We start from the raw sequence: 25,811 nt of genomic DNA on the forward strand, positions 1-25,811 counted from the left end.
ACCTTTTTGTCAAGTTATTTTAAGGACAGAGCCGGAGAGACGGCTCAGTGGTTGCTGGTCTTATAGAGGACAGGGGTTCAATTCTCAGCACCCACATGGGGGCTCATAAACAGTTCTAGGAGATCTGAGGGCACCAGGCATGCGCACAGTGCACAGACACACATGTGAACTAAACAAATAGATAAATTTGTTTAAATTTAAAAAAAGGAAAGAAACTGGACAAACGGAAAGTTCAGGAGAAGATGGAATCCTATAAAAGCTGTTTTTAATAAATACTGTATTTCTAACTACGTCAAATTATGGCCTTTTGTTTGTTTCTTCTCCTCGTATTCAGGTTTGTCCGTCCCTTCCCTTTGTGGCAGATGTATTTAATGTAGATGTCTCTTTTACCTTATTGTGGTTTATGAATCTCTTCCTCCAGAGAACCACAGATCAGAATCACCAGGATGAGGGTCTTCCATGGTAACATCATAGGGTTTGAAATCCCAAGCTTAAATTGAGTTGACTTCCTCCTCTGATCCACTGCCTGGTGCCCTGTGTGCTTTTCCCCATAACCCCAAGGAACAGTCTTGTTATAGCATAAAAGACCCCCCCGCCCAGCTTATTAAACGACTTAGCACCCAGTAACGTCATTTTACAAGGCTTGTACTGAATATTCAGGGTTTGAACAAAGGGCAGTTTAAAAGCTGCCAAAACGAGCTAGAGACACCTGTGGCTGGGCCGGGGGAGGAACGGGAATACCGAAAATATGGCTAGGCACCGTCTGTCCCAGGCGGGGAGGAACAGTGAAGTCTGCCCTAGATAAGAGCCAAGGCAGCCCATGTCTGAATTCTCGGGAACTAGAGACCTCGTCCCGACCTGAACTCGGCCACATTCAAACTGACCAATGAAAACCCTGTAACTATGCTTCTCGCTTCTGTACCGCGCTTTTTGCTCCCCAAAACATATATAAACCCATTACCCCGACCTAAAGGTGAACAAGTCCTCCTAGAGACTTTGTCGGCCCAGGTACCTGTGTATCTGAATAAACCTCTTGCTGTTTGCATCCGTACAAGTGGTCTCGCTGTTCCTTGGGAAGGGTCTCCCCAGAGGAAAGACACTCTTGGAGGGTCTTTCAAGCAGAGGCAAAGATAGCAGGAAACAGTGGTGATGTTCGCGGGGCCTGGCGTGCGATGTTCACAGGTCTGGCGTGCGATGTTCACAGGTCTGGCGTGCAATGTTCACGGGGCCTGGCGTGAGAAGTTCTTGGGGCCTGGCGTGCGATGATCACGGGGCCTGGCGTGCGATGTTCACAGGTCTGGCGTGCAATGTTCTTGGGGCCTGGCGTGCGATGTTCACAGGTCTGGCGTGCAATGTTCACGGGGCCTGGCGTGCAATGTTCACAGGTCTGGCGTGCAATGTTCACGGGGTCTGGTGTGCGATGTTCTTGGGGCCTGGCGTGCGATGTTCACAGGTCTGGCGTGCAATGTTCACGGGGCCTGGCGTGCGATGTTCTTGGGGCCTGGCGTGCGATGTTCACGGGGCCTGGCGTGTCACAATCTCTCTAGTGCCTGCTGACCATCATCTTCCCCACCTCCCTCTAATTGCAGCTCTTCCATGAGCAGCCACCCAGTGGTGCCATTTCCTTCACAAAGCATAAATCATTTCTTTGAGTCCTCCAAACTGAAGCCTCGGGCCTGCTCAAGACACAGGATTCATTAATTTTAACATCAATATTTTTATAAATCCAACTTTTCTCTAATTTCTATATCAATGGTGATGAGGTTTCTACTCTGTTATCATTAAAGGCATCCTTGGTTTCACGTGCATATTAAGTTGCTAGGTTGTAGTCTATTCCTAGAATTAGACCCTGCTGGGCTTTACAGATATTTCTCCAAAGTGGTCATTCTCCCATTACATTGTCTTCTAAAATTGTTTTCTTATCGTTCCCCAGACCATGAACCTCGGGAGGCTAAGAACTTTGTTTTTCTTATTTTCCTGTTTCTAGTACCAGCTAACCTACCTAGCAAATGGCTGTGGTTGGAAGATACTTGCTACATGTATGAATGGTGAATGGTGGAAGTAAAACATTAGTTTCTGTCTTTGTGTGCATACATGTGTTCCTGGTGCGTGCATACGTGTAAGCGTCCATGTGGCGTGTCTGCCTTAGTCACTCCCCATGTTATTTTTTGGTAAAGCTCTCTCATTGAACACAGAGCTCACCAATTCAACAAGGTTTACTGGCCACTGTTGCACCCCCTTTCGGCACCAGGCACATGCCCAACTTCTACGTAGGTGCTGGGGGTTTTAGCCCAGGTCCTCATTCTTGTTCAGGAAGCACTGTGTCAACTAAGCTATCTCTTCATCCCTGATTTCCATCTTCTAAGTGCTTGATACTTTTTTCTTTAGAAATTTACTTATGGGACTGGTGGGATGATTTAGTGGGTAAACGTGGTTACCCTCAAGCCTGGCGATGTGAGTTCAATCCCTGGGACACGCATGATGGACGCAGAGAACTGACCCGTGGGAGTTGTTTTCTAACTTGACTTGCACTCATGGCGTACACTTACACACACTTGCACACACACACAAATATTTTTAGACAGAAAGCTTAAATTAAATGAACTTTAGCTGGGCAGTGTTGGCACATACCTTTAAACACAACGTTTAGGAGGTAAAGGCAGGCTGATCTCTGTGAGTTCCAGGACAGCCAGAACTGTTATGTAGAGAAACCCTATCTTGAAACAGCAGCAACAACAACAACAAATAAAATAAATACATGAATTTTAAAAGTAATTTATGTATTTGGAACATGCTTTTCTTTCAAAATATCATTTGTCAATAAATAAATTGTTGTCATTTATTTGCAGGTAGTAAATGAAGGAGATTCAAGCCTTGCCACGGAGCTACAGGAAGAGACTGAGGAAAATCCTAGCCCTGTTGTGGATGAGAATAATACAGTGTCGACCAAAAAGCAAGGACCGAGCACACATAATTGGAGCGGTGACTGGAGCTTCTGGGTAGGGTCTTTAATCTTGACTACAAATTCTCTTTAATTCCCCAACAGTTTATATAATCCTTCATGATTAGCGTCTAGATTTTAGATGTTGTGACTTTAGAGACCCAAGGACATTTCTCGTTGTTTTTTCATATGGCCACTAAAAGGCGCTGTTGTCTGATTGATGGTGTGCGATGGTTCGTTTCGGTTTCCTTGAGAAAACACTGCCACACAATTGGATTGTACTTAGTGTTATCAGCCGCATTGCATAAACTGTTTCTAAGTCTTACTGAGAAACAAGCTATTTTATGTAATTTTCACTTAAGGACTCAGTTCCTGTGGCAAAGGCGGCTGAACAAGGAACGCTCGGCAGTGTGTAATGGCTAGAAGATGGGTTTTTAAGTTAGGAGCTTCAGATCCATTTGAAGTGTAACTCTGCTATCCTTCCAGTTTCCCCACATAAACAGAGACTACGACTTCCCTGTGGGCGCACTGAGATTGTAGAGTCTTCGAGAAGTACACGTCTGTCCCGGTGTGACTGCTGACATTTGTTATTTTAATGGACCTCCTTCTAAAGCCGGCATTTCCTGTGAGGATTCTGGTATTGGATAGAAATATAATGCCTCACAACTGGAAGTGGGTTTAACAGGCGCTGCACGGCACCGGTAGTCCCAGCCTTGGTTTATCGGAAACCCGACTTCTTGGATATTCTGTATCCTTGAGGATAGACTTAAAAAGGACATGGTGTTTTAGCAGGTTCTGAAGATTGGTACACAGGCTGCCATCCTCTTTGTAATTAACGGCCAGCACATGGGTGGTGTTGACTCTTCACACAGTCAGCAAGCTGTTACTTCCTACTAAGACACTTAACAACATAGGCTTATTTTTAATTTTTGTTGAGCTATAACCTAAGGAAAACATGTAATTGCTAAGAAATACACTAAAATAGCAGCAACTAAACATGTCACTTAGAGCAGTTGTATCATTCTTGGTCACTTAGAAAAAATACATACCATTTAAAACCTTTTATTTTTGAAGAGCTAGCATCCTGTAGAGCCTAGGCTGGCCTCCTATTTACCATGCAGCAAGGGCTAGCCCTGGACGTCTGTTTTTTTCCTCCTATTTCTCTTCCCTCTTATTGAAAACAGATTTTTCTCATATAATATATCCGGTTTATGGTTTCCTCTCCCTCCACTCTTTCTAGTTCCTCTCCCCTGTCCTCCCATCTGGATCCACTTCCCTTCTTTCATTAGAAAATAATTGCTTCTAAGGAATGATAATAAAATAGAACAAGATAAAATGTAATAAGATAAAGCAACAATGATCACAGCAACGTTGAACAAGACAACTAACAGAAGGAAAAGAGCCCAAGAGAAGGCCCACGAGTCAGAGACCTGCTTGTTCGCACACTCAGGAGTCCCATAAGAACACTAAACTAGAAGCCACAGTAGATACACAGAGGAGCTGGTGCAGACCCACGCAGGGCCTGTGTGGCTGCTTCAGTCTCTGTGAGACTGAACATTTTGATCAGGGTGATTTATGGGGCCTTCTTTTCTTGTTGTGCTCCAACCCCTCTGACTCAAACATACTTTCTGCCTTCCCTTCTTCAGGGTTCATAGCTCTCCCCTGATCTCTGAGGGGTGGATTTGATGGAGACCTCCCAATTACTCTACGGTCTCCCACTCTCTGTATAATGTCCACCTAAGCCTTATTTTTATGGTTTATGTTACGGATTATGTTAAGAATTCATAGCTATCTCCAGAGTTAGACAGCCATGGTGACCCTTGGATGACTTAAAGCAAGAGAAGGAATAACAACGGAAAATCAAAAGAGCAACAGAATAAAAGGGGACTGGAGAGATGCCTCAGTGGTTAATAGCACTGGTTGCTCTTCCAGAGCATCCGGGTTCAATTCCCAGCACCCACATGGTGGCTCAAAACTGTCTGGAACTCCAGTTCCAGGGGATTTGACACCCTCACACAGACATATATGCAGGCAAACACAAATGCGCATGAAACAATAATAAATTATTTTTTAAGAAAAAGGGGTCTACACACTGGAGCACCAGACTGAGCTCCCAATGTCCCAATGAGGAGCAGAAGGAGGGAGAACATGAGCAAAGAAGTCAGGACCACAAGGGGTGCACCCACCCACGGAGACAGTGGGGCTGATCTATTGGGAGCTCACCAAGGCCAGCTGGACTGTGACTGAAAAAGCATGGGATAAAACCGGACTCTCTGAACATGGCGAACAATGAGGGCTGATGAGAAGCCAAGGACAATGGCACTGGGTTTTGATCCTACTTCATGTTCTGGCTTTGTGGGAGCCTAGCCAGTTTGGATGTTCACCTTCCTAGACCAGGATGGAGGGGGGAGGACTTTGGACTTTCCACAGGGCAGGGAACCCTGACTGCTCTTCAGACTGGAGAGGGAGGGGAAGAGGAGTGGGGGGAGGGGGAGAGGAGTGGGGAGATGGGGAGAGGAGTGGGAGGCTGGGAGGAGGCAGAATTTTTTTTTCAATAAAAAATTAATAAAAAAATAAATAAAAAGAAAAAGGGGTCTAGAAATAAAGGGGGGAATGTGTGTGCAGTGAATGCTTGTGCTTCACATGTGTGGAGGGACAGCAGAACCGACTCTACTATGTGCAGAAAATGAAGCATCTTGGGTCCAATCACTGGATTGAAATCTTTATTTTCATGAGTTGTCCAGATGATTTACAGATTTAAAAGTCTGAAGAGCACAGGTTTAAAGTATTAAAGGTCTTCACTGGCTCAGGTTAGGTTCTTAAGCTAATTATACATGGTTTTAGGAATTTTTGTGTAAATTCATGTAGAATGAACTTAAAGATCAAAATAACATCTCGGGGATTTTAGAGACTTTTCTAGAGATTCCTTACCCAGACACCAGAACATTCCAGAACAGAGAAATAAGCATAAAAGCCCCTGTCCAGGTTAACCGGAGTTTGGGTTGGCATAGCTAGGAATATAATAATTCTTCATATCTTCACCTGAAGGTTTTTCAGTGTGCTCTTGCCACATTTTAATAAGCTTACATAAGTTGACTAGATCATTGAAGATGTTGTAACTATTTGATAATAATATCAAGCAGCAAGGAACGCCAGCAGACACCCAAGTAGCATAGTCACGTGGGCTGCCTAATTGAAAGGCCACGGTCTGTATAACCAAACAACTTTTTAGTGCTGACCCACATTCTAAGAAAAGCAATGGTAGCTGTGCAGCCAGCATGAAGTGGCCTAACAGAGGCCCACATGATGTAGCGTCCTTATCCCGTTCAATTATGATGCACCGTCCACATATATGCATGCCATATCTTCATACAGCGGGCAGCTCAGCAGGCCTGTTTGCAGTAGTAGCCTTGCCACAGAGAGGAGAGCAGGGTATTGCACTGTGGCATTAAGACTGCTGTAATATTACCAGGAGATGAGAATTTTTAGGTCCCTGTATTCTCATGAAACCACTGCAGTGTGTATAGTCTACAAATAATCCGCCGTTGAAAAAACTTGTGCAACGCACAACCGTACCGTAACCAAGAGAAAGGACGTTTAAAGAAGCCAGAAAGAGATTATTCCCAATCATCTTAAATCCCTCTGTTTCTACCATGGACTCTATCATGTTGGTTTCTTTTCTGATCTTCATTATATATAATTATATAATATATTATATTAATATAATACTGTAAGAAGGTGGAACCCACAGAATTTAAACTCAACGTGAGGAAGACCACGAGGCACATGACCTGTTATTTAACCAGAATCAAGAACGTCAGGGCCATTTCAGACTCAAAGAATCCGGATCTGTGTCTGTTTACTTTATGAAAGTTACATTTGTCTCTCTTTAAAAATACATCTCTAGCTGGGCAGTGGTAGCGCCTTTAATCCCAGCACTCAGGAGGCAGAGGCAGATGGATCTCTGTGAGTCTGAGGCCAGCCTGGTCTACAAGAGCTAGTTCCAGGACAGGCTCCAAAGCTACAGAGAAACCCTGTCAAAAAAAAAAAAAAAAACACCTCTAATGAGTTTATTTTATTTATTTATTTTCAGGGATGGAAGTAAAACCTAGATTAGGTCAGGGGTCTACCACTGAGTGCCATAACTCGAATCAACAGGATTGCTTAATTAATAAAGGAATGGATGAATTGTAAAGGAACCAAACATAGGGCCAAGAAGTATGGGCTAGAAAATCCAAATGTATTCTGGTTTGCTGTTGGCTTTCTAACTACAGTGAACTAGTATAAGAGACTGCTCTGGAAAACACACACTGAAGGTTCAAAGATGTCTCTCCCCAGCAAGACTAAGATTTTTTTTTAGTCTCTTGGTCCCTCCCTCATTTCCTCTTTTTTTTCATTCATTTATTTATTTATTTTGAGTTCTCTGTCTGCATGTATATCTGTGTGCCAGAAGAGGGCATCAGATCCTCATTACAGATGGTTGTGAGGCACCATGTGGTTGTTGGGAATTGAACTCAGGACCTCTGGAAGAGCAGCCAGTGCTCTTAAACACTTTTTCTCTAGCTCCCTCACTTCCTCCTTTTGAATCTAACTCAGAGACTTTCAAATGCTAAGTAAATGCTCTCCCGCTGTGCTACATCCCACCCCCAGCCAGCTCTGTGCTCTCACTGTCTAAGACTGTACTGTGTCTCCAGCCCTGGAGAAGTGGACGGCCCTGAGCCCTGCAGCATAGCTTTCCCTCATCTACAGTTCTGATTCCACCCCTCAGGCCCATAGGGGATGCAGCACTACAGCTGATCTCCAGGGAGACAGGCTAGCTGGCACCCTTCCTACCCATGGGAGGACCTGTTGTCATTACCCTGACAGCTCCAAGAAGGTGTCTGGTAAACAGGTCCCAAACTTCTTACAATTTGATGTTTCAAGAGCTAAGGAAAATCAGAAATGTAGAATAATTCATGCAGGCTGTTGTCCTACAGTACTGAACTGAGAGGGCATGTGATGTGAGTGTGATGTAAGATTAATTAGGTGGGAAGGACATTGGAGAGAGGCTGTAGGTGATCTGGGATGTAGACCTAGGATGCAACTTCAGTTGTAAACAGATATTGAGTCATAACTGACAACACTGGTGTGTCTTAGGTCAGTCAGAGGCACACAGTTAAACAGAGGGGCTAATGGTTGTCTTTTCTTGTAAGATTGTTCCGATGCAGGGTACCAGTGTGATTAAGTCTCCATAGTCGACAGCGAGAGCCACCGCTCCAGGTTTCCTACTTAACTCTAGCTATTAAAGCTAGGACTCTTATATGTATTTCTTTATTTGTTCTTGGAAATCACAATGTTTAATCCTAGAATATGAGAAATGACTTTTATTGTTGACTTTTATACCCAATGAAACAAAAAATGATAACAAATGAGATTGAAAATGAAGTTAATGGGCAAATAAATATTTATGCTTTTTGTCTTTTACCTGTTAGGGAAAGGTATATGGCAAAAGGAATGAAATAGTTTAACTTTTCCTTACGAACTAAAATAATGGTGTATCCTATGTGGGTTAGAAATCACAGAGGACAAACAGACAGATCTGCGGCTGGTCTGTTTGTTTAGTTAGCTCCTAGTGCTGTGCACTTCTAGACACTAGTGGGAGTAGGAAGGGGCCTCTGGGATTTTGTGCTGTGCGCATGGAAGATGACATAATTTAACCGGTTGTAAGATACAATAGTTCTTGGATATGGTGTTGATCATTGACCATCCTTTCTTACTTCAATATTTCATTAAGTTTCCCTTTGAAAATGTTTTTCACCTGTGCATAATCATTTTCTTATTAACTGGTCTAATTGATGGTTTTATTTTAAAAATGAAAAAAATTATTTTCTGAAATTTGTAACTAAAATTAAAGTCTATATATTTTTTTAAACAACTGCGATTTTAATAATCCTAAATATATCCATAGAATAGAGGAGATGTAAATACTGGATATTTGATTTAGAAAGAGAAACAGGAAAAAGATGAAGCAGGAGAATTTAAAAAGTGCTTAGAATTCAAATTATGTCTTTCTTTTTGCTCTAAAACATTTAAGAATAAAAACCTTTGCATCTTGAAATACTTGAAATATTCAGATGATAACTAGTATAGAAGACACTTGAAAGCAGCTTCTAGGTCTCAGTCCAGTGTATTCTTGATTGTCTCAGGGGCCACAAGGCTCAGTTCTGTCATGCCTGACTTGTGGTTGTGCTCAGAATTCTCACAGCTAAGGACTGCTACTAAAGAGTGGGGCTGAGACTTAGCGCAGCTCTGGTGTATTTGGCACACATAGGAGTAGCTAATGGTGTGCTATATATTTTGTCAAAAGTGGCCCCACAGGATTAATTAGTGTGTTTGTGATGTACTTTGGCGAGTTTGGGGAAAAGCTGCCCTTCAGTCACCTATGTGCCAGGGCAAGCACAGCCCATGTTCATGCAAACCTATAAAGTCTACGCTATGTTTTACTCGATGGCCTAAAAACAGAATGAAGTTGCCTTTCAGTTTCATAGTTTTTAAGAAACTTAATTCTAAACTGGGTGCTGGTGGTGAACACCTTTAATCCCAGCACTGGGGAGGCAGAGACAGGTAGCTCTCAGCGAGTTCAAGGCCAGGCTGGTCTACAAAGAGAGTTCCAGAACAACCAGGGCTGTTACACAGAGAAACCCAGCCTTGAAAAACCAAAACAAGAAAAAAAGGGGAAAAAAAAAAGAAAGTTACTTCTATTTGAAAATTACTATATATATATATATAGTAATTTTTAAATAGAAAATATATATAAGTATGTATACACACATAGAGCACTATTTTATAAATTGAGGTATCTTCTAGTATTTTTTACATTTAACAGGAATTAAAATTTCTTGCAATAGGAGGGGGATGTTTAACGTAAATAAATATTTTAATAAAACTGTCTAGAAATTCTGAGTACAGTGTTGTAAACTGTGTGTGAGCATGTGTGTGTTTGGTATATGAATATGTGTGTGGATGCACACACTTGGGTATACAGGTGTGAAGGCCACAGGTTGATGTTGGGTGTCTTCCTTAGCTGTTTTCTATGTTAGTATATATCTCTTTGTGAAACGTTGGCAAGAAAGGAAATCTGCATCTTCAAACTGAAAACAAAGAAACTTGTCTAGCTAAAACTGGGCTTAGGTGGAGGTGGGAGTGAGTTTTGCCCAAGAGTTTGGGAATTGAGTATAATACTCTACAAGTGAGCAGGAGGAAAATTGATAAATGACATACTGGGATTCCAAAACTTATAGGCTACAGCTATGGAGTAGTAGAGGAGATTGTAGCTCGGTGGACAGCATTAGATTTGCTATGCAGACCTGAAAAAATGAATCTCCAAGTAAGGACTTAATAGAAAGAGATAAAAACATAAATGGGTAATATATTTTCAAGCACTAGTCAGATTTGAAAACCAACAAATCCAAGGGCTATATGGAAAACACATGTTCACAGAAATAATGATCGAATGGTGAAGTGGGAAATCGAAGCTGAAGAAAGAGTCGAACTATGTGTATTACTCAGATTGTATCACTGACAAAGAGAGCAGCTGTAGACATTACGGGACAATGGACATGTACCAGACATCAAAGGGAGTTTCAGAAGATGGAATGGACATGGAAGATGAACAAGGGATTTGAAAATCAGGAGGCTCAGCGAACCTTCCAAAGAACAACTTAAGGAGTATGTTAAGTTGGCATATGTAACGGCAGAGTCATTATACCAGAAGCGGCTAATGTACACAGCAAATGAACGCCGGCAAAGATGCTCTTGTTCATTCATTCGAGTGTCTTTGATATGTATCATGCTCTAAATGAACCAGATGGTACCCCAACCACCTTAGAGGTTACAGTTGGAGTGCGAGATGGCTATTTTACAGATAAACAAATGCATCATGTTATATTAGGTAGTGCTAAAGCTATGAAAACAATAAAAGAAATCAACAAACACAGAAAATCAAAGGGAAGAAGAAGTAACATAAGCTAAGAGGCCCAAGCAGCTGCATTGAAAAGACCCTAATGATGGAGGCAGGAGAGAGAGAGAACAGAATCATTTGAGGAGCAAAGGGGATGGTTTTCCAGCTTCAGGAAATCCATTGGTACCTACACTTAGGTATACATACTCCTCTTCCAATAATTAAAAATAAGTGGCTAGGTGTGGTGGCTCACACCTTTAATCCCAGTACTCAAGAGGCAGAGGCAGGCAGATCTCTGTGAGTTCGAGGCCAGCCTGGTGTACAGAGTGAGTTCCAGGACAGCCAGGGCTGGGTAGAAACCATGTCTTACCCTCTTCCCTGCAAATTTACTGGCAGAAACCTGACTGGCACACTGGCTTTTAGAGTTTGGTTCTGATCTTCCAGTGTTAAATTAGACACGTAGTTGTCCAAAGAAATAAAGGACCAGGAGAGGAAGCATTCATAACTCATTAAAACCTTATCTCCTTAAGGATGCCCACATTACCATTAAAAAATATCTTTTGAGGGCTTGGAAAAGAAAAAAAAAATCAGTTTTCACTAATGGAGTGTCACTGCGCATTTCAACCACACTCCAGAGCAGGCCCTGTGCCCAGACATAGTCGGCCCCACAAAACTTTTGTGGAGTACCTGCCAGAGAAGACTACTCAGACAGGGGTTTCCTTGGGGTGTCGGGGATCCCAGTGTGTCTCTGAGTCTTCCTTAGGGTGTTGGGGGTCCCAGTGTGTCTCTGAGTCTTCCTTAGGGTGTTGGGATCCTAGTGTCTCCTAGCCTTCCTTAGGGTGAGCTTCTAAGCGTAAACACCCTGTCCTGGGTCGACACACTTCAGTTAGCAAGAGCAGTCAGCCAGAAGTAGACCTACAGAAGCCAGAAGGCAAGGGTAGTTTTTTAGAGACTGCCCCAGAACCGTGGACTTTGGTGGATTAGGTCTTTGTTTTAATTTTGGCAGGTGGTGCTGTCTGCATGCTGAGTTTTATGGCTTGTATGATATTCTTCTGTTGAAGATATGGAGCAGCAAACTACGTTCTGGCCGCCCAGCTCCTGCACAGCTAGCTTGACCTGAAATAATTACACGGAAACTGTATTCATTTAAACACTCTTGGCCCATTAGTTCTAGCCTCTTATTGACTAGCTCTTACATATTGATCTAACCCATTCCTAATAATCTGTGTAGCCCACGAGGTGGCTTACCAGGGAAGATCTTAACCTGCGTCTCTCTGGAGTGGGAGAATCATGGTGACTGACTGACTCGGCTTCTTTCTCCCAGCATTCTGTTCTGTTTACTCCACCCACCTAAGGGTTGGCCTATCAAATGGGCCAAGGCAGTTTCTTTATTAAATGAAAGTAACTCCTCCATCATTCTTCCATCATGGAGTCAGTTGTGCTAAGTAAGGTTTGGGGGTTCTGATACAAAAACACTGACTCCATGTTTTTTTTGTGCTCTTTTCGTTTTATTTAGTTTCGTTTTGGTACTTGTCTGTCTGTTTGTTTTTTGTTTCTTTGTTTGACTTTCTTTTAGGTTTGTTTGTTTTTTGAGAGAGAAAAAACGTTAAGTTGGGTGGGTAGGAAAGTAGAAAGGATTAGAAAAAGAGTTGGGGAGGGGAAAAGAATAAGATCAAAATAATTGTATAAAAATCTTTTGGGTAGAAACTTGTCTAATAAGAAATCATCATAAGAAAAAAAGTTTTATTTGTGTAGCTATAATGAGACCATGGATAAGCTCATTTATGAAAAGAATAAAGAAAACAGTAAGACTCAGTTTCAGAAGTTAGCAGGGTCTGCAGGCTGAGGGTCTGTGGTTATTGAGACTGCAGTGTGGGTTTCTGCTTGTTTATGCTGCATCAGGCTTGTCTCTGTGTCAGCCTGTGGCCACGCAGAAGGACAGGAGAGCAAATGAGCTTTGTAAAAACTCAACTGTCTTGTAATTAACCCACTCCCTGTCAACAGTACCAGAGCACTCGGGAGCACTCTCTCACACACTACGGTGTTGGAGAGTCAGGGGTGTTGTTTGTTTAGTGCTGGGCATCGAACCCAGGTCATTGTATAAACTAAGCAAATGCTGTATCATGAAACTATATCCCCAACCCTGGAAATTAACTTGCCTCTGTGTGTGTGTGTGTGTGCTTGCGCACACACCAACACCCCAGTACACTTGGTAAAGCCTTGATGGTTTCACTGAGAAATCTTAAAATATTTAAAAATGAAGTTCTAGTTCTGCATAATCTTTCCAACATTTTAGATTTAAAAAGAACAAATCTCAATTCATGTTTTTACCCTTACAGTGTTTTATTTCAAGTTGAGGAAGTTCCTTTGTATTGACGCCTTGGGGTGGGTTGGCTTTTTGTAGGGACGAGCTGGCACTGGACTGTTTTCACACATTAGCTCCGCATCAAGTGAAAGCTAAGATGTTTTTCTTCTTTTTATCTGATTAATACCGTGGATCACATTGATAAACTTTTGCCTATTAAGGCAGTCATGGGTCCCTGGGTCATGCTGTATTACTCATTTTTTTTCATATCGCCGAAGGGTATTTGTTCACACTTTAAGGGTTTTTGCATCTGTACTCCTGAGGCTATTTTTCTATCATTTTCTGTCTTTGTAATATTTCTTATCAGTTTTGATATTAGAGTAATACTTGCTTCACACAAGGAATTGAGATTTGCTCTTTTCTAATTTAATATTTGGAAGGATTGTGCAGAGCTGGGACTGAGTTTTTAAACATTGACGATTTCTCCAGTGAAACCAAGTAGGACTAGAGATTTCTGTTTTGGGAAATTTGAAATTATATATTCAATTTCCTTGTAGGTTGTGGGCCAACTTAAATGAACTATTTCATAATGAGTGAGTTGTAGTAGTTGGTATATTTTGGGGAACCAGGAGTTCCTCCAAGGTGATATATTTATATATTATAGGGGTATGTAGATTTCCCCTTATTTCCTTTGAGCTCTGTAGTGTCTACAGTGTTATCCTATTTTTAATAATTAATAATTCATATATTCTCTCTCTCTTTGCTTTTCTTCATCAGTCTTGATAGAAGTCTGTCCATTTAGTTGGGTGCATTAAAAGAATGATCTCTTCCTCATTTATATGTCCTATTGTTTTTTTTTGTATGTGTGTTTCAATAAAAAAATTATTCTTTTTGTTACTATTTTTTTTAACTTAAAAATGTATTTTTCCTCTTCTGAGTTCTTGACCATGGCATTTAGATCATTCTAGGCCTTTACTTTTCCCCCTTTCATCCTAACCTCTGTTATGTAGTCTGATTATACTAATACATAGGATATAGTTAGACTTAAAATAGACATTTTATTGTCTGTTGCTCATGTTTCTATTATATTTGCTCCTCTGTGCTCCATTTTTTATTTCTTTGTCAAAAATTTTAGACTATTATTTTAATTTTGATTTTAAAATTACACACACTTAAATATTTTAAGTTGTACATGTGTGTGCATGATTGTGTGTGTGTGTGTGTGTGTGTGTGTGTGTGTGTGTGTAAGCTTGTATGTGGAGGCCAGAGGACAATCTGTGGGACTCTGTTTTCTCCTCCCACCTTCTGGGTCCTGGCTATTGAGCTCAGGTCACCAGGCTTAGAGACAAGGACCTTTACCCCTGCTCTAGTTTTCTGTCACTGTGACACCATGACCAAAAAACGGCTTTGGGACAGAAGGCTTTATTTGACTTCTACTTTCAGGTTTATCATTGAGGTCAGGAACTCAAGCAGGAGCTCAAAGCAGAGACCATGAAAAGCAGTTTGCTGCCCTGCCCTCTGGCTCAGGCTCAGCTTAGCTTAGAACCACGGGGCCACCTGACTGGGAGCAGCGCTGCCCACAGTGGATTCGGCTCTCCTGCATCAATTCATCATCAAACTAATCCTTCACAGACGTGCCCACAGGCCAATTTCATCTCGGCCATACCTCAGCTGAGGCTTTCTTCTCAGGTGCCTCTAAGCTGTCCAGCTGGCGGCTGAAGCTAGGAAAACCCCTAAATTCATCAAACATGGTTTTCGTTAGTTCTTTAAACAGTTGGTTGATCATTTCTTTGAGGTCCTAAACTCTTAAATCCAATGCCCACAACCATCAAAGATTGTTTTATTGCGTGCTGACTTTCTCTTTCCTGCTGCTCCTCCTGTTTTATAATCTTTATTGCCAGTTGGATAATTCTGATAGTGTTAGTGATAGTGGAGATAAGAAGGTTATCTCCAGGTTCAGTTCTTGAGGCCTGCTACAAAGAATTCACCAGAGATGGTTAGATAGTAGCAAACAAAGCAAGAGAATTTAAAGAAAGATGAGCTTCAGAAGGAGAAGGCAGGCTGGGGCAGGTTTGAAGGTACTGTTTCACAAAGGGACCACGCTTTTCTGTGTATAATTTGCTGCGTGTAGTTCTACATAGAATTCCATGTGGTGTGTGTTATATTATATTATATATGTATGTGTGTACATGTATATATGTATATACACCCACCATTTGGGGTGAGATTTAGTAGCAGTGCAAGCCCTGGATTGTCTGCGGAGACTCTGGAGGCCTCTGCACTGTGCTTGTATCGGTGGTGTGAACCACTTCTGGTCCGTCTCAGCTGAGGAGTCCAGCATTTCTCCTTTCCAGAGCGCCTTTTCCACATGAGTTTAGTAAGGCTGTGCGTGAGGCCTTCTGGGCCTTGCTCTCTGCCCTACTCATCTGCCTCAGAAGCATTCTGGATTCTGATTGCATTCTTCCTGCCCAAAGACTTGTCATTGTTGATTGTGTTTACTTAAGAACTCAGTGTAAATCTGGGTTTGTCCTATGGTGTGTGGGAATGAATATCTCTGTGGTATTTATCAGTGATTTTCTTTTCTGTTTAAGGCTGACTTTCTAGGAGTTGCCCTATGTATTGGTCAGTGCTTACTAAATGGTGAGCTCAGATACAAAGGCCCAGAAAGTCTTTCCTTCTACTGGCAGGCCTGTGTGTAATTGGGTAATGTGGTCAAAGTTCAAGTTCTTCTCAATTGTCCCAGTTTCTATGGCTTCTCATATCTCTCATGTCACTAGGCAGGAATGTGTGGGTGGCTCAGGCCATCTCTGGCATCTGCTCAGATCTGCTGCTGTTTGGTCAGGACAGTGTCAAGCCCACATGGCCTCATTTCCTTCTAGATCTCTCCACCAAGGCCCTTGCTAATCTCCACTTGGATCATTCCAGTTAGGACCGTACCCTCAGTCTGCCCAGATGACTTTAGGGTTTTCCCTTTTACTTCAAACACAGCTTTTCTGCTTTCTCCACATCAGCCCCACCTCCTCTGTCAACACAGCTGCCAGATTGCATGCATGGCCTGTCCTGCATTCGCAGAACTATTGCACCGATGACTCTGGAAATGTTTGTGCTCCTTTTGTATAAGGACATAATGTTGACAGAAAGTAAACGATTTTTAAGTTTCACTCTGAATGTGTTTTCTAAGCTATTTCAAGTGGAAGTAAACAGAAATCTAATCTTTTTATTGTTTCAGATCTCGAGTTCCACCTATAAAGACAGGAATGAAGAGTACAAACAGCAGTTCACACACCTGCCCGACTCCGAGAAACTGATAGCAGGTACTCAGAGCCCCCCAGATGCAGAAAAGCACAACAAACGACCATACGGAGAGATGGCTAGGGCTTCGTGCGGGAGGGACTACCTTAAGGAAATGTCCCACCATTACTTATAGTTTTGTAAAGAAAGCCGTGTCCTGTTTACAGTTAGACAAGCTAAGCCAAGTCTAGGTAGGGGAACAGTGATTTCTGACCTCAGAGATACTATGTACGAAGAAGAAGTGTGCCTTATGGTTTCTCCTGGTACTTCCATATATGACTTGTAAGGAATATTTAGATTTGATACTCATCATATAATAACTCTGCTGAGAAAAATATACTCTTCAACAAGTGTACTGACAGAGCGATTTAATAAGAATGTTCTAGGAATACATTTAGGAATAAGCCATTATTCATGTTATGGTTCATATTGAGTTTTTGTATATAGTAGGCTTTGGGGTAGCAGGTTTAGTCATTTCTGCTACAGAAATGCTTTCTTGTGTGTATTTGTGTATGTACATACAAATCTGTAAGTACATTGGCATATAGGGTACATATGTGTGGAAGCCAGGGCCAATGTTGAATGTCTTCAAATGAGTTCACCCTGTGTTTTGAGACTGGGTCTCTTTCTGAACCGGAAGCTCCCCAGTTGATTGCATTCCTTCCGTCTTCTTCCCTGTCACTAAGATTCCAAGTACATCACCATACTCAACTTCAGATTTAAATATTGAACTTAACTTGATTACTTTTGTGTGTATAGGTATTTGCCTGAATGTGTATCTTGTGCTGTGGTGTGTGTGTGTGTGTGTGTGTGTGTGTGTGTGTGTGTGTACGCACACACCATCTGAGGCCAAAAGAGGGCATTGTATCCCTTAGAACTGGAGTTACCGGTGAGTATGAGTCACCATGTAGGTGCTAGGGGTCGAACCTGGGTCCTCAGGAAGAGAAGCCAGTGCTCTTAACCTCAGAGCCATTGCTCCAGACCCCACATCCAGATTTGTATGACTTCTGGGGAATGAAATCAGGTCTGGTGTACCTAGGTTGGTCTCAAACTCAATGTGTATCTGAGGATGATTTTGAATGCCACACCTCCCAAGTGCTATGATCACAGACAATTGCCACCACACCCAATGGAAGAAAGATATTCCTATGATAAAAAAATTTAAAAATGAAATTGACGGAAAAGCGGTGGTAGGGTATGGAAGGGTTTAGAGGGAACAGAGAGGTAGTTGTCTCTTCATTATAATGGAATGTTAATTGTTAAAGACAATTATTACTCTTTTGCTATGTTTCCAATGTTTCTTGCTAGCCTCCCACTTAAAGCCAAATGCTTTTCATAGAAATAGTTCTAAAATGTACCCTTTTCACTCTGACCTTGCTTTATTTTGTTGAGGCAGGGTGTTGCTATGTACTCCTGGTTAGCCTGGAATGGCTGGCCTTAAACTTGGAGCTATCCTCCTGCCTCTGCCTCCCAAGTACAAGGATTACAGGTGTGTTACCACCATGCATGGTGATTTGTACCCTTTTTGAAAGATATTAATTTCATTGTGTAGTGGAAAATACTCATTGTAAAACTGGAAAGCCACCTAGGAAAATGCAGAGAAAAAGAGTGACCCTTCTGTCTGTATAATTTGGCTACTAGTGTTTTGTCTTTTATACATTATTTTTAGTGTGTGTGTGTGTGTGTGCATTTTTTTCTGACTGGTACAATAAACATGTTTACTATAGATATTTCAGATATAAAGGGGAGAGAGTGGCTGACCCAGGAACTTTTGTGGTGTTGGGATGGTTCTGTATGGGATTTGGGTGGTGGTTACATGAGTGTTCATTGGTTACATGGTATCAGGGTGGTGGTTACATGAGTGTTCATTGGTTACATGGCATCAGGGTGGTGGTTACATGAGTGTTCATTGGTTACATGGTATCAGGGTGGTGGTTACATGAGTGTTCATTGGTTACATGGCATCAGGGTGGTGGTTACATGAGTTTTCATTGGTTACATGGTATCAGGGTGGTGGTTACATGAGTGTTCATTGGTTACATGGCATCAGGGTGGTGGTTACATGAGTGTTCATTGGTTACATGGCATCAGGGTGGTGGTTACATGAGTGTTCATTGGTTACATGGTATCAGGGTGGTGGTTACATGAGTGTTCATTGGTTACATGGTATCAGGGTGGTGGTTACATGAGTGTTCACTGGTTACATGGCATCAGGGTGGTGGTTACATGAGTGTTTATGGGTCACATCTTTGTTGAGAAACTTGGTTGCTTAAAATTTTTAATAACAACCAGTGTATCGGGGACATGCCAGGATAGAATGCTAATCATGACGATGAAACCATGTCTTAAATGAGTGCAATGATTCCATCAAGAGTGGGTTGCCATAAGTAGTTGCCTGTTGTGTGATGTCTTACTCTTTAAGCTATTTTGGGGGGCCTGCAACCCAGCTCCCAAAGAAATCACATGGAAGTGTATTCTTAGTTATAAACCTCTGGCCTTAGCTTGGCTTATTTCTTGCCAACTTTTCTTAACTTGTATTAGCCCCTCTGCCTTTTGCCTCTGGGTTTTCCCCATTCTCTTACTTCTGTAAATCTTACTCTTACTCCATAGATGTGTAGCTGAACCTCCTTGTTTTCCTTCTATTTATACTCTGCCTGCTAGCTCCACCTATCCTTGCTTCTGCCTCCCTATTGGCCATTTAGGTCTTCACAGAGTTAAACAAAAGCAGCAAAAACAAAACAATACACCTTAAAACAATATTCCCCAAAAGTTGCCCTTTGATAGGTCAGGAAACTGGATCCAGGAAGTTTACTTCCAAGGTCCATGGATACTCAATCCCTTGTGTAAAATAGTATAGCATTTACATGGAACATTCCTTTAAATGTTTAAATCACCTCTGGATAACTAGTAGTGCCTCACACAATATAAATAATATGTAAATGGTGTTATGTGTAGTTTTTAGGGAATAGTAGCCTGAAAAATTTTATGCATGTTTAGTACAGATATAGTTCTTTTAAAAAGAAACATTTTAAACTTACCTTTGTGACTTAATCTGAGGAGGTAGAATGGCTATGGAGGCATGACTCCAGCTGTCTATTTCCTGTCTCTTTCTGGTGAGACTCTAGTAGCAAGGAATGTGTCTAAAATTCATATCTCGGTTTCTTAAGCACCACTCTTCCTGCAGAAACTGCTGGAGCAATGTGGTGGTTTGAATAAGTATGGTCCCCATCGACTCATGTGTTTGAATGCTTGGCCCAGAGGTAGTGGCACTATTAGGAGGTGTGGCCTTGTTGAAGGAAGTGTGTCACCGTGGGGGGCAGGCTTTGAGGTTTCACACGCTCAATCTACACCCAGTACACAGGCTCCTGTTGTCTTCTGATATAGATGTAGGACTCCTAGCTCCTTCTCCAGCCCCATGTCAGTCTCCATGATGATAATGTAACCTCTGAAACTGTAAGCCAGCCCCAATTAAGTGGTTTCCTTTATGAGAGTTGCCATGGTCCTGGTGTCTCTTCACAGAAATAGAAACCCTAACTGAGACACTCAAGACCAGTGAGGATGAAGCATGTTATTGTTACAGTACCAACAGTGGGTTAAGAAAATGAAAGCAGGCAACAACTTGAAACAGCTGCTGATGTTCAAAGTTAGGATATCTTCAGCAACAAAATAACAATGATTTGGGCTAAAAACCTGAAGAATCAAATAAATATCCATGAGACCATATTGCAATGAATAAATGCTTGAATAATTAAACAGTTATGGAGGAGCAACAATCTTCCAGAATCCCAAGCATATTTAGGTAATTTCTATGCTCTCTAAAAATTTAAGTTTCAGAAGGTTAGGAGCTGGAGGGATGGCTCTGATGGTGAAGTGTTTGCTGAATAAGTGCAAGGACCTGAGTCTGAAGCCTAGAGCCCACATAAAAGCCATGTGTGATGATTGCTCTCCCTTCTGTGACCCCAGCAAGGGGGCAGGGACAGGCAAAATAGTGGAGCTCATGGCCAGTTTTCCTAGATCAATCGATGAACCCCAGGTTCAGTGAGAGACCCTATCTCAAAAAATGACACAGCTCAGTATTTAAGAGCATTGGCTGCTCTTTCAGAGGACCTAGGGTTCAACTCCCAGCACCCACATAGCTACTCACAATTGTTTCCAGGGGATCTGACCCCCTCCTATAGACATGCATGCAGGTAAAACACCAATGCACATACAATAAAAATAAAGAAAATACAGTGATGGAGGAAGGTCATTGGCTAATAAAGGAACTGCCTTGGCCCATTTTATTGGTTGGAAGATAGGTGGGAGGAGTAGGCAGAACAGGACGCTGGGAGGAAGAGGAAGTGAGCTCAGTCTCGACAGCTCTCCTCTCGGGAGCAGACGCCTGAGAGAGACGCCATGCCCCGCTCCCGGGATGAAGCTCCGACCCAGGATGGACATAGGCTAGAATCTTCCTGGTAAGCACACCTTGGGGTGCCATACACAGATGATTAGAAATGGGCTAAATTAATATGTGAGAATTAGCCTAGAAGAGAATGGGCCAAGCAGTGTTTAAATGAATACAGTTTGTGTGTTGTTATTTCGGGCATAAGCTAGCTGTGCGGGTGGCTGGGGTGCTGGGGACGCAGCCCCCCGCCACTCCTATTACTACAATACAGGGCTGGAAATTAGTCGTTTGGATTTGGTGAAAGTCATTAGTGACTGAAGAAGAGGCGGCGGCAGCGGCAGCAGCTATGACCTAGGGAGCCAAGTCGTACCTAAAGTTACGGTCGACTCAGCTCTTGTTCTCCATACTTATGCCAGAAGAGAGTTTTTGAAATATTTTAGCTGACCCCTTAGTATTGATAAAACTGACTTAGCCAGTGTTATTCCCTGCCTAGCATCTAATACGGATGGGTAAAGTACTAGGGTCACCGATGAGAACATTTCCAGATGCGTCCATGCTAATTAACCAACATTTGGTGCTGGACACTGATAGCCCTATTTTAAGGGCTTATGACCTCCTTTGATAGATGCAGTCCTTGTGTTTAGATTGTTAGTCTATTTATCTTAAGCATAAGTGCAAGATTACAGCTATTCTAGTTATCCTGTAGAAAACTCTTCCCATTCAAGTACTAACTGGGTCCAGCCCTGCTTAGCTGTGCAATCAAGTGCATTTGTGGTGGCATGGCCATAAGCTTCTTTGAAAATTTCCAAGTGTCTGCACTAACATGACTTTTTTTTTACTCTTCATATTCATTTGAGTCTTCTCTTTTTTTCTCTACTAATCTCGAGCTAAGAAATCTTTATTAAAATCTATAACTACATTTGAGCCAGTAATTCAACCTGTAGGAAAAGGACAGAAAGGGGCACATCAATACCCTCTTCCAGCTCACCATGAGTATAGCTAGAGTAGGGCGGGGCTAGGGCATGGGAAAGGGAACCAGATGTTGTAGTATACACCTTTAATCCTGGCACTTAGGAGGCAGAGGTTGGTGGATTTCTGTGAGTTTGAAGACAGCCGGGATACACAGACCAAAAAAAGAAAAGAAAAAAAAAAAAGAAAAGAGGAATTGGGCATGTATTGGAATTTATTGAAACCTATGTTTTATGTGTATGTGTGTTTTACCTGCATGTATGTCACCATGTGTGTGCTTAGAAACAGCAGAGGTCAGAAAAGGGTTTCAAATCTGTTTGGTATTATACACTTTTGTTTTTTGGGGGTCCCACCACCCAGCTTCCCAAATAAATCACACGCAGAGGCTTATCCTTAGACTTGAATGCCTGGCCTTAGTGTGGCTTGTTTCTTGCCACTTAAATTATCCTGACTACCTTTTACCTCTGGGCTTTTATCTTTCTGTATTTCTGAATACTTTTCTTACTTCTTTCTCTGTGGCGTGCTGTGTAGCTGGGTGACTGGCCACTGGTGTCCTCCTCTCCCTGTTCTCTTCTTCCACCTCTTCCTTGTTTTTTATTCTATTTATACTCTCTGCCCGCCAGCCCTGCTTATCCTTGCTCCTGCCACGTTATTGGCCGTTCAGCTCTTTATTAGACCATCAGGTGTTTTAGACAGGCAAAGAATCACAGCTTCACAGCGTTTAACAAATGCAGCATAAAAGCAACACACCTTAAAATAAATCCTTTCCTTAAAAAAATCCTCTCAAATTGGGGTTAATTGCTTTCTGGGTACTGGGTATAGAACCCAGGTCCTCTGCAAGAACAATGAGTACTCTTAACCACCCAGCCATCTCTCCAGCCCCACGCCTCTTGGGTTTTATTAGTCAGAAGTGTATCCAGTCTGCCCAGATGTTTCCACAGGTAGTTGTAGTCAACTTTGAAGTAACAGATTACCCAAATTACACATTGGAAAAACTTAAGTTTTCTTTCTTTTCATATTTTAAAAGTTGTTTTACACTGATGACAACTTATGCTGGAGAGGTTGTGGGGAAAAGGGAACACTTCTGCATTGCTGGTGGGAATGCAAGCTGGTACAACCTCTTTGGATGTCAGTGTGGCGATTTCTCAGAAAATTAGGAAACAACATTCCTCAAGACCCAGCAATACCACTTTTGGGTATATATCCAAAGGATGCTCAATCGTGCCATAAGGACATGTGCTCAACTATGTTCATAGCTGCTTTGTTTGTCATAGCCAGAACCTGGAAACAACCTAAATGTCCCTCGATCGAAGAATGGATAAGAAAAATGTGGTACGTTTACACAGTGGAGTGCTACAGAGCAGAAAAAAATAATGACATCTTGAATTTTGCAGGAAAATGGATAGAGTTAGAAAACATTATTTTGAGTGAGGTAACCCAGACACAGAAAGACAATTATCACATGTTCTCTCTCATAAGTGGTTTTAAAACATAAAGCAAAGAAAGCCAGCCTACAAACCAATCCCAGAGAACTTAAACAACAATGTGAACTAAGAGAGACTTATATAGATCTAATCTACACGGGAAGTAGAAAGTAAAAAAGATAAGATCTCCTGAGTAAATTGGGAGCATGGGAACCTTGGGGGAGGACTGAAGGGGGCGGGGAGAGGCAGGGAGGGGATCAGAGAAAAATGTAGCGCTCAATAAATATCAATAAAAATTCTTTTAAAAAGTTGTTTTAGCCTTGGAATGATCTGGGTCTGAGTGTCAGGATAAGGCTAGGCTGGTGTGAGGAAGACTGTACATGGGAAGAATATGAGCTATGTAGTCTATGGCCGAGAATGCAGGACGAGACTGAACAGTTGGAGTGGTTTCCCTCTGGAAACGTCTACCTCGTTTACCCAAGAGCACTCTTGTGTGTGGGAAAGTGGAAAGAGGCATGCTGATTGACCTGTCTCACAGCCACCCTCTATCCAGTGACAAAACACCAAGATAATCAACTTGGAAGAGAATGGAAGAATTAACTTTAACTCCTGGTTTCAGATGTTCTTATCCATGGTCCATGTCGCCATTGCTTTGGGGCATGTGTTGAAGCAGTTAATTATTGCAGGGTCTGTGTAGTGGGGTAGTGGATGAAGCCACCACATCACAGTGACCCAATTTCCTCCCAATAGACACCCCCCCCCCCCGTTCATGGGTTCTGTCACCTCTAAGTAGTGCCGCAGGCTGGGAACTGAGCCTTGAACATGCGGCCTTTGGATGACACCATTCTCCCATTCTTGCTTGTTGAAAGGAGACTTCTACGCTGTGACACTAACACACACCAAAGGCTGCACCATTTTCATGTGGTCCCACCATTTCTGTTTCTCTTATATTAAAGCTGGGGGACTGGTGCTGCCAGTGTTTGGAGAGGAGGTGAGTGTGGCTAAGGTCTGCCTCAGGAGCCTGTCAGTCAGTTACTGCCTGCCTGTCCCTGTTGCAAACTCACCTCTGTGCACAGGTACGGAATGAGAATGCAGCCTTCTCTTGTCCATTTTGGAACCCAGGCTTCATCCATTTATTTTATACGAGGGTTTATTCATTGGCATCTGCTTCCTGTCTTCTTAAACCGTGTACAATCCTAAAGTCCACTAATGTACCTCCCTACCCCACCCTCAGCACTCCCTTAAATTTAATTGATTAAATGTTGTCTTTGTCATCTCAAAAGATGTTTGTAGAAGGGGAAGGAAATAAACACACCTCTAGGTAATATCCCTTCCAACTTGCACCACTTATATGCATTGCTTTTTTTTTTTTAAGTAATGGTATGCATGCTTTTACTCTTTAAAAGACTTGTTTGGGAGATTCTTCTTTTTTGGTGATGTTATTGTCCAAAATTTATCTTGAGTGCTCTGATTATCTAGGTGAACAGGACTGAGGTATAAACAGGATAATGTTGTATTGAGGACATATAATTCAGTACAAAATCTGTTGCCAATTCAGAATACCTTTCCACAAAGGCAGAAGAATACATTCTTTTTTTTTTTTTTAGAAGAATACATTCTTAAAAAGCAATTTGTTATTGGTTAAACAGAAACTAAAATGTGAGCCAGCCATGGTGATGTATGTCTGCAAGTCTAGCATTTGGAGGCAGAGGACACCAAGTTTCAGGCTGGCCTATGACACATAATGAGTGCACCACCAACTTGAGCCACTTAGACCCTGTCTGAAAACAACAACAGTAACAAAGCAAAGCCTACAAATAAGAACAAAACTCAGGAGGTGGTGTGTGTGAGATCACAGACACAGACAGGCAGATAGAACTGACTAGTTGCTTCCAAAGTTTAGATACAGCTGGGTGCCGAAGATGCCTTCAGTGGGTAGAGCGCTCACCTCACGTGTTCTGTCCTTAGTACCAGATAAACTGGTTGTGGTCATACAGTCCTGTGGTTCCAGCAGTGGAGGGTGGAGACAGGGGATTAGGGTTCAAGGTCATCGTTAGCTACAAAGTGAGTTGGGGTCAGCCTAGCTAGGCTATATGAGAACCTGTATGAAATGAAGGAAGAAAGGGAAGGAGGGAAGGAGGAAAGGAGAGAGAAAAAAGAAGAAAAGATGACCAGTCCCGAAATAAACCAAGTTGACAGCTCCATGTGTCACATTTAATTCATCTCAACCTTACCTGGTAATTAGGGAAGGCAGCAGGGACAGCGAGAGGGTAAGATCCACTGGAAGGGTAAACACATCTTTTGACGGACGGTGGTTTTGTGACAGGAAGCCAGTGAAATTAGGCTTTCGGCTTCCCGGATGACTCCTGGGTCCTGGAAGAAACTTCCCTGGGCTGTGAACCTGGCAAGAAGCCTGTTTAGCTTTTTGAAAAGATTCGAATCACCTTCAAGGATCAGGAAAAGAACTGACAAGTCATAAGAAGAAAATACTCTAAGAAAAACCAAAGGAAAGTCCATCTCCCTGTCTGCCCAGAGAGAAGCAGATCATTTTCTTTTTC

General features: G+C 42.2%; 1 protein-coding gene across 2 annotated transcripts in view; it reads left to right on the forward strand.

Moving 5' to 3' along the window:
- The window catches only part of Gramd1c (GRAM domain containing 1C), an 80,034-nt gene that overhangs the window by 2,149 nt on the left and 52,074 nt on the right, over positions 1-25,811 (forward strand). The window contains exons 2-3 of one of the 2 annotated variants that reach the window (XM_041673403.1): positions 2,850-2,999; positions 16,415-16,499. In XM_041673403.1, coding sequence (XP_041529337.1) covers positions 2,850-2,999; positions 16,415-16,499 — 235 coding nt within the window. Of the gene's footprint in view, positions 1-2,849; positions 3,000-16,414; positions 16,500-25,811 lie in introns of those variants that run through there. The other variant, XM_041673404.1, reaches the window with a different exon arrangement.

The sequence above is a fragment of the Microtus oregoni genome, unplaced genomic scaffold (genome assembly GCF_018167655.1).
Source record: "Microtus oregoni isolate MIOR12 unplaced genomic scaffold, Mior012 000023F_ref0000262, whole genome shotgun sequence".
NCBI lineage: Eukaryota > Metazoa > Chordata > Mammalia > Rodentia > Cricetidae > Microtus > Microtus oregoni.